Genomic DNA, 13,279 nt, shown 5'->3' on the forward strand with positions numbered 1-13,279 from the left:
GGCAGAAATGGCTTAAAATGGGTGGAAAAAGGGGGAAAGCTTTATAGACTCTTGGGCAGTAGTTGGCATCCCACTGTTTCTTTTTTTTTTGGGTTTGGTTCCTCTAAGCTGTTTCTCTGTTCTCTTTTTGCGCCTCTTTTGGCCATTTTTTTTTAGCCAACTAAGCTGCAACTCATGAGCGGACAATTTGCAGCCGTCGAGTCAGAATCGGAACCGTTTTCCACATTTAAAAATATTTTTTTGTTTCAGCTCGTTTCTGCTTGCCTGCCCTACAAATCCCAAAAGCTGTAAATGGAATTCGTTGCAGTTCCTATGCCCTTTAAGAGGGTCTAATTGTTTTTCCAAAGGGATTGCAATGAAAAAGTTACGCTCTTCTCAGTTAAATAACAGCAGAAGGTGAAAAGGATTTTAAAAATAAAACAGTAAAGATTTTATAGTTGAGTTGGTTTGGAATCAGTTCTTTTTTGTCCTTGCAATAATTTATATTTTTTAAATAACATCTTCAGAGACATTAATTAGCTTACAATTCAAAATGTGGGTTTTTGTCGTATAAAGAGTAGTAGAGAAATTTTCTTTTTGGTATATCCGGCCTAACTTTTTTCCAACTTTCTGCTCACCCTCTCGCTAGAAAAGATTTCTTTCTTGTGCCAAGTTGACTTAAAGTTCTGCAATTCGGTTCGGTTATGATTCCATTTACTCGGCCGGCAATTTCCATAGATTGTGGTTGTAATTGCTGCACGTTTTTGTATTAGCCTCATTTGTGAGTACGGCCCCCATATGAAACGTGTTCCAGCGCCCGAAAGTCGGCTGCAATTCCTAGCTATTCAGCGCCTTGGCATGTTTGGTCTCCTTTTGGCAACTTTCTATCTCTTTCGCAGCAATGTCCTGGCAAACATTTTAAACTCTTGGCAGGCGAACAGAAGGCCGGGAAGCAAGCGAAAAGGGAGTGGCAGAACCAATTGCAATGCTCATTGCCAGGCTGTTGACATTTTAATAAAAATTATTCGTCGCATTGCAGGGGAATCGGTCGGGGGAGGCGTGCGGAATGCAATCGGCCTGGATGAAAGGACCTCAAATGAAATAGGGGTTTGCAGAGGCTGGAAACGAGTAGATAAATGATTTGAAAGAGCATTTATTGCCAGCAAAATGTGTGCGAAATATAATGCGAGAGCAACCATTCAAAGAATCCGTAATGAAAACCGATAAACACTAGCAATGCAGCTTTCCAAGCGAATGAGCACAATAAAACGAAATGTTTAGGCTTAAAAAGTAAAATCCTAAAGAGAATTTAAGACCTTGATATTGATGATAGTGTTGTACGATGATTGGGTTAATATATTAGTAATAAATCAACACTCAAACGGATTAATTTTAATAAATCTTACAAGATTATTCTCAAAGATTTAATGCTTAAAGCATTTGAAAATACTAATATTATTCGCCAATAAGATAGTTTTCTGCACTTCCCTATTATAATAATTTTTAACACACCCACTTTTTCCACTTTCTATTCTTAATTTGTAAGACTTCCCGCACACTTGGCTAAAATTAATTAAAAAACAAATATATATCCAGCCAATATTTATTCTTGTTCAATTTGACAACTGGCGTCAGTAACAAAAAAGTAAAACGGGCCAAGTGTCGGACTCTTGAAATATTATATCGAAAAAATTGCATTCTGAGGCTCGAAAATCTGCACACAAAAAACGCAAACACATTGACCTCCAATAAAGTGAACATTTTTTCGCATTAAATGGGAGCAAAGACAACAACAATTGAATTGACAGAAAGGAAAAAATGCCAAATGCAAATGAAAAAAAGGAAATCAAAGTTCGCAGAGAAAATAAGATGTACGCAAATAAATTGCATTATCGTTGATTTGCAAAAAATTTATAGCATATAACCAAATTGCTGAGGCAACAAATCTATTGTTTGGATATTTGTGTCTGCGGAAAAAATTGCAAAGCGACTACAACGAATATCAAAAGGCAATCAAATCCTCAAATAACCCCAAAAGAAAGAATTTCGTGTAATATAATTCACTTTTACTGTAGGGACACCAAGCATGAAAACCCCATGAAAAATAGGAGGAAGGGAACCACTGGTATGGCTGCATGAAATATTGGGATTGTTGGTCTAAAGCTTTGGCATTAGTTCTGTCATCCAATTTATTTAACGAAAAAAGGACCTAGCTTTGTTTGATAAACAATTCAGAAATAATTTCAAAAAACATCAATAAAATATAAAAAATGGATCTTAGAAATCGAACTCATTTCTACTATAGCTATAGAGAAGGTAAAGTAGAGGTTAAGTAACTGTTCCACAACCAAAGACTTTGACTGCCAGTTATAAACTCTACAATACAATTTACAACTGATAGATGAAATTATCGGGTCGTGTTCATAGAAAGATTGTGGCATCGATAAAAGGCGACAGCTCCCTATCAAGAACTGAACTAGAATTAATCTAAGCAATACCAACTCGTGTTGCGTATAGATTGCGTTCGCCAGTTCTCTACCGGCACCTCCAATTATCGCAAACAGCTCTGGAACCCCTTCAACAAACGAACCCGAGAGCTCTCCAGTCCTTAAATATTTCCGCACAGTTTGCTTTTGCAGTACTTGCACTTTTCAATGCCGCCGTGGTCCCAAGCCACTGACTAATTTTTGCTTTTACCCCTTTTCCGGTTAGGTAAGGGTTATCCCTGCCAAACATAAATTCTGTTGGGTCAGTTCAAGCACGCACGAAAATTAAAAAAAAAAGGTGGAAAGTAAAGTGAAAAGAATGGATGAAGTTGAAAAATTGTTTGGGTTGCTTGGGGTAACAATTCTCAAGGACCCCGGAGCCTTAACCTTGCCGGGTAACTAATGGGTTAAGGCTGCCGAATTCGTGCATTCGGATTCAAGCAGCAGCAGCAGCAGCGTACAATTCTCGTTAGGCGGTATACCAATTGACACTGAATTTAATTCCGCATGAAGTGTTTCTCCATAGCCTGACATTTGAATTGGTAATTCCTGTGCCAGAGATGCCACCGCGATTCGGGTTCCAACCAACCGCCACACTCCTTCTTGCCCCTTTTGGGCATATCTACGCACACCACACAACGGAAATTGCCTTTTTTGCGCGACTTCCGCTTCTGTGCGAGTCCTCTTCTCCCCTCACGCTTTTTTCCCACCCAGCATTCGGCGATACTTCAGTAAGTGACAGCTTGCCATTGCCTCATCATGGAGCTACACTTATGAAAAATCTCTGCCAAATAGTAAAAGTAAATATATACAATATTAAATCTTATTTTATATTTAAATAAATATAAATATAAATATTTTACAATATATCTCACTAAAATATTGGCGCACAAAAAGAAGAAAGGCGTTAAATTGAAAAAGAAGATCTGTTAATATTTTAAATTTACCTTTTAATTGCATATTTTTTTTTTAAATTAAAATAAGTAAGAGATACATACTTAAGTGAGTTAAAACATAGGATTAAATTTAACGTCGCGTTTGCTGGGATTGCATTGCGTTTACCTTTTTTGTGAATATTTATATAAAGCCCTTTTTTTAGTGTGATTTTGTACCTTCAGCATGCTCCTGCTCCAGTTTCTAGTTTCAGCAACACTTGGCATGCCACGCATAATGCTGTCAATGTCAATGTAACGTGTTAATTTCAAAGTGGTTTAGTTTGTTGACGCAGCTTGTTAGGAAGCAAGGAAAGGCTATGGAACAGGATCAGGAGCAGGGACAGGACCACGACCAGGGCAACCCGTTCGGGAAAAGAGCTACTCCTTTCGCCATGTGGGGCGTAAAATGTTGGGGCACATGTGGTTTTCATGCCACTCCATGAGCTCTGTGGGGAGTTACTCGACTGCCTTTATCCTTTTTGCTCACTGCCTGCTGTTGATGATTTCTATCATGGCATTTGATTGATTGAAACTTTTGCCCGAGTCGTGGGTTAAGGGGCTGGAAAAGTGGCGAAGGACTTCGAGGAAAGCTGCTTAGGGAGCTGACGTTTGCTGGTTGTGGCATTTAGTTTATTGAGGCATTTTGCAAGCTGTCGGCTAAGTATTGGCAAAATATTTGCATTTTAAAGTGATTAATTATGGGGCAGCTCTTGGCAGGATGGGGTTCGATCTGAATCAAGTACAGTCACGTCAGAAGTCGATTGCTTACAATTTAAAGTCAATTGATTACAATCATATAATTGAATGATGAAGTTATAATTAATAAAATGGTATATATGTACCATTATTATTTACCATTAACATAAATAATAATATTCTACCAATAATTGAACTTAACCGATTATCAGTTTTATAATAACGAAAACAACAATTCTCAAACTAAATACGTTAAACTTTTATAAATATTTTATTTCTCTAAATGTCCTCAAAGACTTCAACAGAAGTTCTGCCTAGCCTTCTATCTAGAATGAAATCCCTCCTCTAGGTTGGGAAATAATAAAATAGGCCTACTGTCACGCGGCTAAGTACAGTCGGCCCAATTTCCATGGGGTCGATAAGTACCCCGCCAAGTCTGAGCCCGAATGAAGCAATTCCAATGAGTTGCAGCCTCCCAATTTGCGGATTCTCACCAAAGCCCGGACATAAAAGGACTTCTGGCTGCCAAATTCAGTAGGCGAATGCAAATCCCATTCACACGGTTGCGCCGAACAGAAAACCAACAAAAGTCGGGCCCCACATTAGCAGCTTGTAAAAACTGTGAGTGCTCCAAGCCAAGGGCCGTGCTTGTATTCCTGTTTATGCGCCAACGCCTCCTGTTACTCCTGTTTATCCTCCGCCCGAAAGCCCCCTAAAAAGGACCTCCTCCACACGCCCAAGCTCATTACAAGGCTCAGCACCGCCAAATGCCAACTGTCATGTGGTTAGGGGTAAGCCCAAGTTCGGTAGTCCCAGAAGCAGAACAACAGGAACAGCTAGGGAAAAATGCTGGAGCTGAGTGCCTGGGAAATGGGGGAGAATCTCCAGCTTCGGTTCGAGCATCAACATTTTTGGCAGCAAATAAAATTTGCTTGTGTTTTCGAGAGATTTTCGTTGACAAAAGGCGTCCGTGGCAGGCAGGAATGGGAACCATACTGTGCTCGTCCTGGCTGGCAAATGAATGTGCAATGCTGCACAGAAAGAAACTCTGAAGAAATAGCAGGATTAACAATAATTTTAAATATTCTTCAAGAGTTGTTGTATAACAAAATAAGCTCTAAAATGGAATGGATATTAATAGCAAATAATTTTAAATTTGTAATTGCGGTCTTAGGAGACACAGTAGTATTTCCCTCAGTGTCTCAATATGGGAAACGGAAGTAAGGGTGACAGGAAGTGTGTGCCTTTAGCCCAAAGTTCGACGCACTATAAAATCGAAATGCAGGGACTTTCATTGTCGCCCGACGGAGCTCATAAACTTGTTAACTTAAATTGCCGTTTGGGTGTCGGTGTTGGTAGTTGGGTTTGTCTTCTGCTTTCAGTGTTTTGTGTTCGGATTGTTCATCATTTTGTCAGCCAGCATCTGGCATTGACATGCCTAAACGTGCTCCGTAACACCAATTCCGTTGTTGTTTCGGAAAACAAAAGCCAATTATGTGGCCCGCAACGCACAAAACCATCTGCTGACCTGCAAGCCGAGAGCAGAAAGCCAAAGCCAAACTGCAGAAATCCTGAAAACGGCACACTTAGGGGGCAAATTGCTGGCATTTCATGCTTATCTCAAAACTTCACACTATGACGAACAAATTTCTCAGATTTCCTGGCGGTTTTATGCCTTGAGCTGGGTGTGAAATATAAGTATAAGTGCATATGCCATATCACAACTATATATCCATCAACGTAAAATGGTTCGCACTAAAGCCCAAGGAAATCCATCACGCATTCCGGATCTTCTGATTCAGAGGCACCGAAATTTGATTTGTGACAAGAGTAGGGTAACAGAAATCCCAGCCCCATTTCGACCCCATTTTCTAGTTGACCGCAAAACGCATACATATACGTATGTATTTAATCCGCATGCCAGCCACATGGCGTATGCGCAATAAAAATAACTGTCTATCCGCATAACAGACTAGCCCGAGGAAACTAAAAGTCCACAAGCGTGTTTCGAGCACTTGAAGCAATTTGTCTTGCCAGCTACGTGACTTATTCTACTCGCCGAGTACTTCATCAAAAACACGAATATATGGCGGCCAAATATGTTCACTGGATACTTATGTTATTCTCATGCCCGCCATTTTATTACCTTTAGCATTCGCAACGTTCTGGCGGCGGTTCGAGGTCAGCACTTTCGCTGGCAGGACCGAAAAATCCTTCCTACTACCGGATGTTGAACTGATTGCACAACATGTTGCACCAGCGTTGCACACGCGGCAGCCATTTCCGTTTGATTCCGTTTCGTTCCGTCGCAAAGCGCCGCTCATTAGGTTATGCAAGTCGCAGATTAAGAGACGCAAAAAACAACAACACACAGAAAAATATCTTTCTAAATGCAAATAAAAAAACAAATATGAGAGTTCTGCCATTGATTCTGGCACCAAATATATTTTTGGAATACAGATGCACATATATCGCAGATATAGTGAGATCATTTTTTGCTCAGTAAGCCGTGTTACAGCCACCAGATTATCAACGACTATCTCAATGGCAAGTGCCAAGAGCTTAAAGAGACCAGCCAACAGAATTTTAGAATCAACTGAAAGATACACTTGAAGCGGGCTTAGACCGCAAACAGCCACGTGAACAAAATCCCACACAGTACAAAAAGTGCCAAGTAAAAGAAAGCATGAAAGATAGCAAAAAGACAGTAAGAGAAAGGCTTAGGTAAACACACTCAAGAGATAACGCCCCCATTGTGGCGAGCAAACATACTACATGGCAACCAAAGTTGAGAGTTGAAAGGGGCGAGGGCGACTTAAACACACTCAAGATACTGCGGTGCATTTGTCTTAATTTGTGACAAATGCAAGACAAGGCAAACAAACAGACAGCACTATAAAAAGCTTTGGAATGGAAAGACAAAGCAGTTATGTCCTCTTTAAGCCACCTAAAACATGGCATCTTGAATAGTGGTTGCACATTTAAGTTATATGGGTTAAACATGTTCACAACACAACTAATCAAACTAGCTTATATTATAAATAAAATAAACATAAGAATGAACTTATGTTCCATAGAAAAAAATAAATTTTTCATAAATGAATATATCTTTAAACAATTGACTAAAATACATTCTTTTAATTTGGGTTTTTGAAATTTTTATTAGTTAGTAGTTATACCCTCAAGCCACTAAAAAGCGCACCTAGGACTAAGAAGAAAAGCCTCAACAACAACATAAACAGGTGCAAGTCGGAAAACGCCCACCGACTGAAAACAAAACACATCCATTAGCAGAAAATAAAGGGCAACTAGCTAAGAACCATTTGTCACTTACCCTACAGCGCCTAAAAACTCTAAATTTTAAGTTCGAAAAATTGTGGGTAACATTTTGAAACAAGTTTCTAAAACGACGGTTTCCGATGGCTGCCATGCAGAAGAAGGTCATCATTGTGGATTCGAAGAGTTCCTTCGATAAGCTCATCGATGATGCGGGAACCACCAAATACGTACTTGTCGAGTTCTTTGCCACCTGGTGCGGTCCTTGCGCGATGATTGGTCCCCGCTTGGAGCAACTGGCATCGGATTACTTCGGACGGATGGTGGTCCTCAAGATTGACGTGGATGAGAATGAAGATCTGGCCGTTCAGTACGAGGTCAACAGCATGCCCACATTTCTGATCATCAAAAACCGAGTGACACTAATCCAGTTCGTGGGCGGCAATGTCGAAAGGGTCGTCAGCACGGTGGAGAAATTTGTGGGCAAGGTGGAGGACTCCAAGGAGCACAAGTCGAAAGAGGGAGGCGCTGGTGCTAGTGCAGCTACCGTGCCGAAACTTTAACGCTAAAACATTAACATTCTTGGTGGTCTTTTAGTCTGGTTATCATCATGAAGCATTGATCGAAATTAAAGTGTGTGAAAAAGTTTTGACAAAATTGTTGTGATATACAAATCTGCCCTATACCCTTCCAATATTAACAGCATTTCAGTACTTTTATATTAGGCTTTCAATTTTAAGCCTTAATTTTCTCTACAAAGTGAAAATTAAAAAAAGTACCTTAAAATAATATACCATCTTCTATTTAACATTTGGTAAAAGTCAATTATGTTAGGTTTTAGGCTGCAAAGTCATGTCAAAGCAGTCATTTGATCTATGTTCTCTTCGCCAAATATATTTTTTAATTAAATCTGAGTGGTGTTGACCTTAACCGCTGCCACTTTAAGTGGCGCCGTTAACGAGATTCCCAATTAAGTAGATTCCAGCCTGGCTATCTAAAACAGTGCACACTTCAAGTCCCGCACCCGCCTCGCTGAAAACAAAGAGCCTTTTGTTGTTCGGAGTCCTCATGCCACTGCAATCTGGGATCTACTTTATAGGGAGCCGGCATTGTCCTAAGCCATTGTTAGTGGCCGTAAGCCGGCCATATGTGCGACTCTCGCCTGTCGCTGCCATTATTTCAATTAGATTAATTAAGCGCGGCCCGCACGGCTCAATGCTCGATGTGTGGTGTGAACCAAGTGGGATATATTTTAGCAGTGATGCTGCCTTGCAAGCCCAAAAAATTAATTACCTGATACCGGCTGAATTGTGAAATCATAACATCCTTTGATTGATTGATTAGATTGAAGTCAATTCACTGTCAAAATCATAATTTATTTATTAAAACTTATAAATTAAAAGTCACCAAACACGTGTCAAAACAGACTTTTCAAATTAAATTCTAGCAAGAGGTTTCTTCTAAGCTTGTGAAATGCAATTTAGAAACAATTGTTTAGAAATTAGAAAATTAATTGGGGAGCATTTTCCTTGAGAGGCATGCAAACCTAAATCATATGAATTGATAAATTAAACAACTACTATTTTTATTGTGAATCTGTTTTCGATTGTCACCACTGCAATCCGCCAACATTGCGGTCCCATCTGGCAGCCTTAACTTTAAATGCGAATCAGCAACAGGACCGGAAATAGTGCGGCAGAGAGGGGAACAGTGTGAGCGAGGGAGAGCGATGATATGTCCTTTGGGCACTGACAGCTGTAAACTGACACTTTGTTTTACTCAACCTTCAGCCGAGTACAATCCTCTATTTTCATTCCTTTTAACATTCTTAAGGACCTTATTGAAAACTTATTTGCCTTGCCGTATTTTTTTTTATTTTTTTTTATTTTATTTTTCTGCCACTTTTTTGAAAGCTCTTGCTTTTGTTTTCGTTATACCGTAAAATCGAAAAGTTTGCCAGCGTTTAATATGAGCAAAGGATGCTGGAGAAAAAGAGAAAAAATCGTGGGAGTGACGGCTTGGGCGGGACGGGTACAGCGATAATAGAAAGAGACAGCTAGCTGATGCTAGCTTGACTTTCTTCAGCCAGAGACATTTGCATTTTTATTAAAATGAGAAATTGCAGCAGTTGCAGTTGACTGAAATGCTGTCTTCCTCGTGCCGGCGCCACAAGGATGGACAAAGGAGCGGGGCCCGGGTAGGGGTTAAGGTGGTGCAATGGGGTTAAAGCGGGGCTAAATGGTAATGCGCTTTAAGGAATGACACGAACTGTTAAACAATGGAAAATGAAGTTTTTATTTGATATTATAAACAAATAAGGTGACTTCCTTGTGGGTTTTGCGATCGCGCAATATAAAAATATTAAAATGGTCTTTGCCGTTTAAAATATGCAGTGTTTTATACTTCCTAAAACGTTATAACTTATTCTTAATTTATTGGGCTTAATCAATAGTGAACAAGCATTCAAATGATAAATAAATATAAATCAACATCAAAAATGTTTCAATATTATATAGTTCCTGGCCAAGTGTTAGACATAGATATTTTAGTGTTTAGGATAATTCAAATACTAACAAAACGGTGTAATGTTTCCAGCAATTTCCATTTATCAATTAACAATAATAATAGCATTCAAATGATATGTGGTGCAGTGAACAGTGAAACTTTGAGGCAAACTACAGATAAACAATGGAAGTAAATCCGAAACCATATGCTCTCGGGTAAAATGGGAAATCGGAGTAGGAGTGTGGCCATAAATTTGGAACTCGACCAATGCCGAGTCTTCGGCTTGCTGCGTTGGCCGTTGAAATTTATATGCCAAGCCCTGCCAGCCTGGTCGAAAGCCAACCCACGCCTCTCCTCCGCCAGGCTTCTCCTTTGTTATGCAAGTTAATCCTTTTTATAGCTATTGTTCAGCGCATCAACACGCCCCCCTTGAGCAGCACACGCAACCGCCCACGCCCTGTGCATTTGTTTCACAGAGGGGGTGGTGAAAATGGGAAAATGGGGGCCGGCACGCCGAAGGCGGTGAGGCGGGACTTTGGGGGTTAGCAGCAGCTGTGGCACATGTCAGTGCATTTTTCAACGGCTCCAAGAGGCGACACTACCAAGCCAACATATTAGCTGCCACACATGCCGCACAGTGGGTTAAGGAAAGAACCAGGATGGTTGGGTAGTGTTGATACCATTGAGTATGCACTGTAAACAATCAATGGGTGCTGTCCACATATTTTACATAAAAATTCTATAATGTCATAGAAGGACTTGATTACGGTCTTTTAAAATCCCGCATCTATTATCAATGATGATTTATAATAATAATGTTTTAAATTTGAAAAGTTTTTTCACAACGCAATTCATTACTATACAAAGAATTGTTAAATATTACGTCTTGATTAAAACAAGGAAATTTATTAATTTCTTTATATCTACAAGCTGTATTTATAAGCTATACCAACTTTCGATTATTACCTTTCATAAAGTAAATCTCCTATATTTTCTCTCTGTGTGAGATTGGACTGTGGCCGGAGCTGATGCATGTGTAGCTACTGCTGATATCCAGAGCTGAAATCTGGCGCATGTTGCGGCCGCAGCAAGTGTTTGTGTGGCATGCCGCAAATTCATTATTATTTTCATCTTCCCACCCCCGCAGCTGCATATAAACACTTTCCCGTATGAAGTGGCAGTGGCTGCATGGAAATCTAGGGAAAACAATGGAGGTAAAGCTAGATGAAAAGACCTTAAAGACTTTCAACAAGTAGCAGGTCCAGTGGCGCCAACTCGAAAGCAAATTGCTTCCAGTTGTTATCCATTTCAGGAGACTTAACATCTTAGCTGAATTTTACAGCTCTTAAGTGAACGAAGTCAAGAGCTTAGCCTTTTACTTATATGACTTTCGATATATTTGTGTGTGTTTGTGTGGCATGCCGCAAATTCATTATTATTTTCATCTTCCCACCCCCGCAGCTGCATATAAACACTTTCCCGTATGAAGTGGCAGTGGCTGCATGGAAATCTAGGGAAAACAATGGAGGTAAAGCTAGATGAAAAGACCTTAAAGACTTTCAACAAGTAGCAGGTCCAGTGGCGCCAACTCGAAAGCAAATTGCTTCCAGTTGTTATCCATTTCAGGAGACTTAACATCTTAGCTGAATTTTACAGCTCTTAAGTGAACGAAGTCAAGAGCTTAGCCTTTTACTTATATGACTTTCGATATATTTGTTTAATTCCATTTCATCATTCTGAGAAAAAGAGTCATGAGGCTCTTTTCGAACTTAGTCAACGAAGATACATTCTTTGCCCGATATTTTCATACCCAGATAGTAATAATTTTATCGAAAATAAACTATGCTTTCTTTGAGTCTGACAGAACAATGACTCTTAGTTTATTGTAATATTACACAATTTACAGTTTAAATTGGATACAACCATTCGGTGAGATGACTGGGAACAGTAGGCTTTCTATTCTTGCCATCGATTTGATCCTGTTCCTCATCACTGCTGCACTGGCTGCAATCGCTAACACTATTTGCACGCCGCAGCTCTTGGTCGTTTGGAGCCGAAATCAATTGCTCAGCAGCTCTCAAAGCAGTTCGGTGTAAGGATGCGGCTCTCACCCTTTGAGCATCAAGTCGGGATCGAGCATGAGGTCGAGCTATGCCCTCTGCCCTCCGCATACGATTACGGCCTCTTTGAACTTCGAGGGAGGGACGAGAATTTACTAGATCCTGCATGAATTCCGAGATCAGTCGAATCATTTCCACGGTCTCGCTAGTAGAGAGGCGTCCCCTACGTTCGAATCGGCCAGAGGGACGGTTGATCACTTCCCGATGGGATCTCAATCGTCTCCTTATTACTTGCCATGGTGATGATAGAGCTAATTGTGGTCCTGATGGTGAGGACGTAAGGGTAGAATGGGGTCGCAAGTTGGTGGTACCTTGCACAGGTCGCAAGCCGAAATGTCCGGTATCGAGATCAAGGTTGGATTCTTCGGTTCCTGATGATTGACTGCCATCCACAGTGGTGGTTGATAACGATAGCGATGATAGCAAATCCGTATCCGTACCCGAATCCGATGGACTTGCCAGAATTGCATTGTCATTCAGGTCCTCCGGAGCGATCGATGGAGTCCGTTCTTGCCCAGACTCCTCACTGTCCAACTCATCTACCTCTGCACACCATTCGATTTCGGACATTTTAAAATTCGGTGAAAAAGGCCAGGAGGGTCAACGAAAAATAAAATGACTGCTTCAAAGGAGTTCCGAATTGTTGTGTTCAGAGATTTGACGTTTAAATACCGGCCAGAATGACAATAGTATATTTATAAGTATTTTTATAAAAAAAGTATTGTTCATACGGTATTTAAATTCGATTATTCATGTTCAATGTGTTCTAAACTTTAGTACTTGTGACTACAAAAGACGATTGCATAAAAGAAAGAATAGTTAGTATACGACAAAGAATAGTTAGTATATACCTAGTATATATCGAAACTTACAATTTTATTTTCCCAATCAAGTGGTTTTTAACTTTTAAGTCGAGAGTTTTAAATTTCATTTGAAATGCTATATTTGCCACAAATATATATATATATATATATATATATTGTGCTCTATGTGTCACCTTTATGGATCTTGCTTCCCTTTGAGAACGTGCATATTGGAGTTTGGCTTTTCTGATTTAAAGAACCTGCCTATTATCTACCAACATGTGTGGAAAGCCTATTATCCATTTTTATTATCTATAATATACTAACTGAAATGTGTTACCATTCTATCAGTCTACATGCTTACAAGCAGCGAAGAATGCTTAAAAATGGAATTCGATTGTAAAATGCTGATAAATGTTTAGAAAAAAATATTCTAGAATTTAGGCTGTAGTGTTTCTTATCAGATTTTTGTCTCCCCT

The 13,279-nt window shown here is 39.8% G+C and overlaps 3 protein-coding genes across 4 annotated transcripts in view; 2 read left to right on the forward strand and 1 right to left on the reverse strand.

Annotated features, from left to right (window-relative positions):
* Positions 1-13,279, forward strand: part of LOC117141805 (venom dipeptidyl peptidase 4) — a 71,371-nt gene that overhangs the window by 44,424 nt on the left and 13,668 nt on the right. The gene's annotated exons all lie outside the window — the stretch shown is intronic.
* LOC117141816 (thioredoxin-2) lies at positions 7,416-8,088 on the forward strand. Its single transcript, XM_033305469.1, has one exon. It carries the CDS (start codon positions 7,516-7,518, stop codon positions 7,933-7,935), a length of 420 nt encoding a protein of 139 aa, XP_033161360.1. The 5' UTR covers positions 7,416-7,515; the 3' UTR covers positions 7,936-8,088.
* LOC117141813 lies at positions 11,719-12,657 on the reverse strand. The gene has a single exon (XM_033305466.1). The coding sequence runs from the start codon at positions 12,565-12,567 to the stop codon at positions 11,785-11,787; it is 783 nt and encodes a 260-aa protein (XP_033161357.1). The 5' UTR covers positions 12,568-12,657; the 3' UTR covers positions 11,719-11,784.

The sequence above is a fragment of the Drosophila mauritiana genome, chromosome 3L, assembly GCF_004382145.1.
Source record: "Drosophila mauritiana strain mau12 chromosome 3L, ASM438214v1, whole genome shotgun sequence".
Classification (NCBI taxonomy): domain Eukaryota; kingdom Metazoa; phylum Arthropoda; class Insecta; order Diptera; family Drosophilidae; genus Drosophila; species Drosophila mauritiana.

What these genes read in the sequence shown, in the direction of transcription:
- LOC117141813 (XM_033305466.1), bottom strand. Translation starts at nt 12,567, where the DNA reads ATGTCCGAAATCGAATGGTGTGCAGAGGTAGATGAGTTGGACAGTGAG.
- LOC117141816 (XM_033305469.1), top strand. Translation starts at nt 7,516, where the DNA reads ATGGCTGCCATGCAGAAGAAGGTCATCATTGTGGATTCGAAGAGTTCC.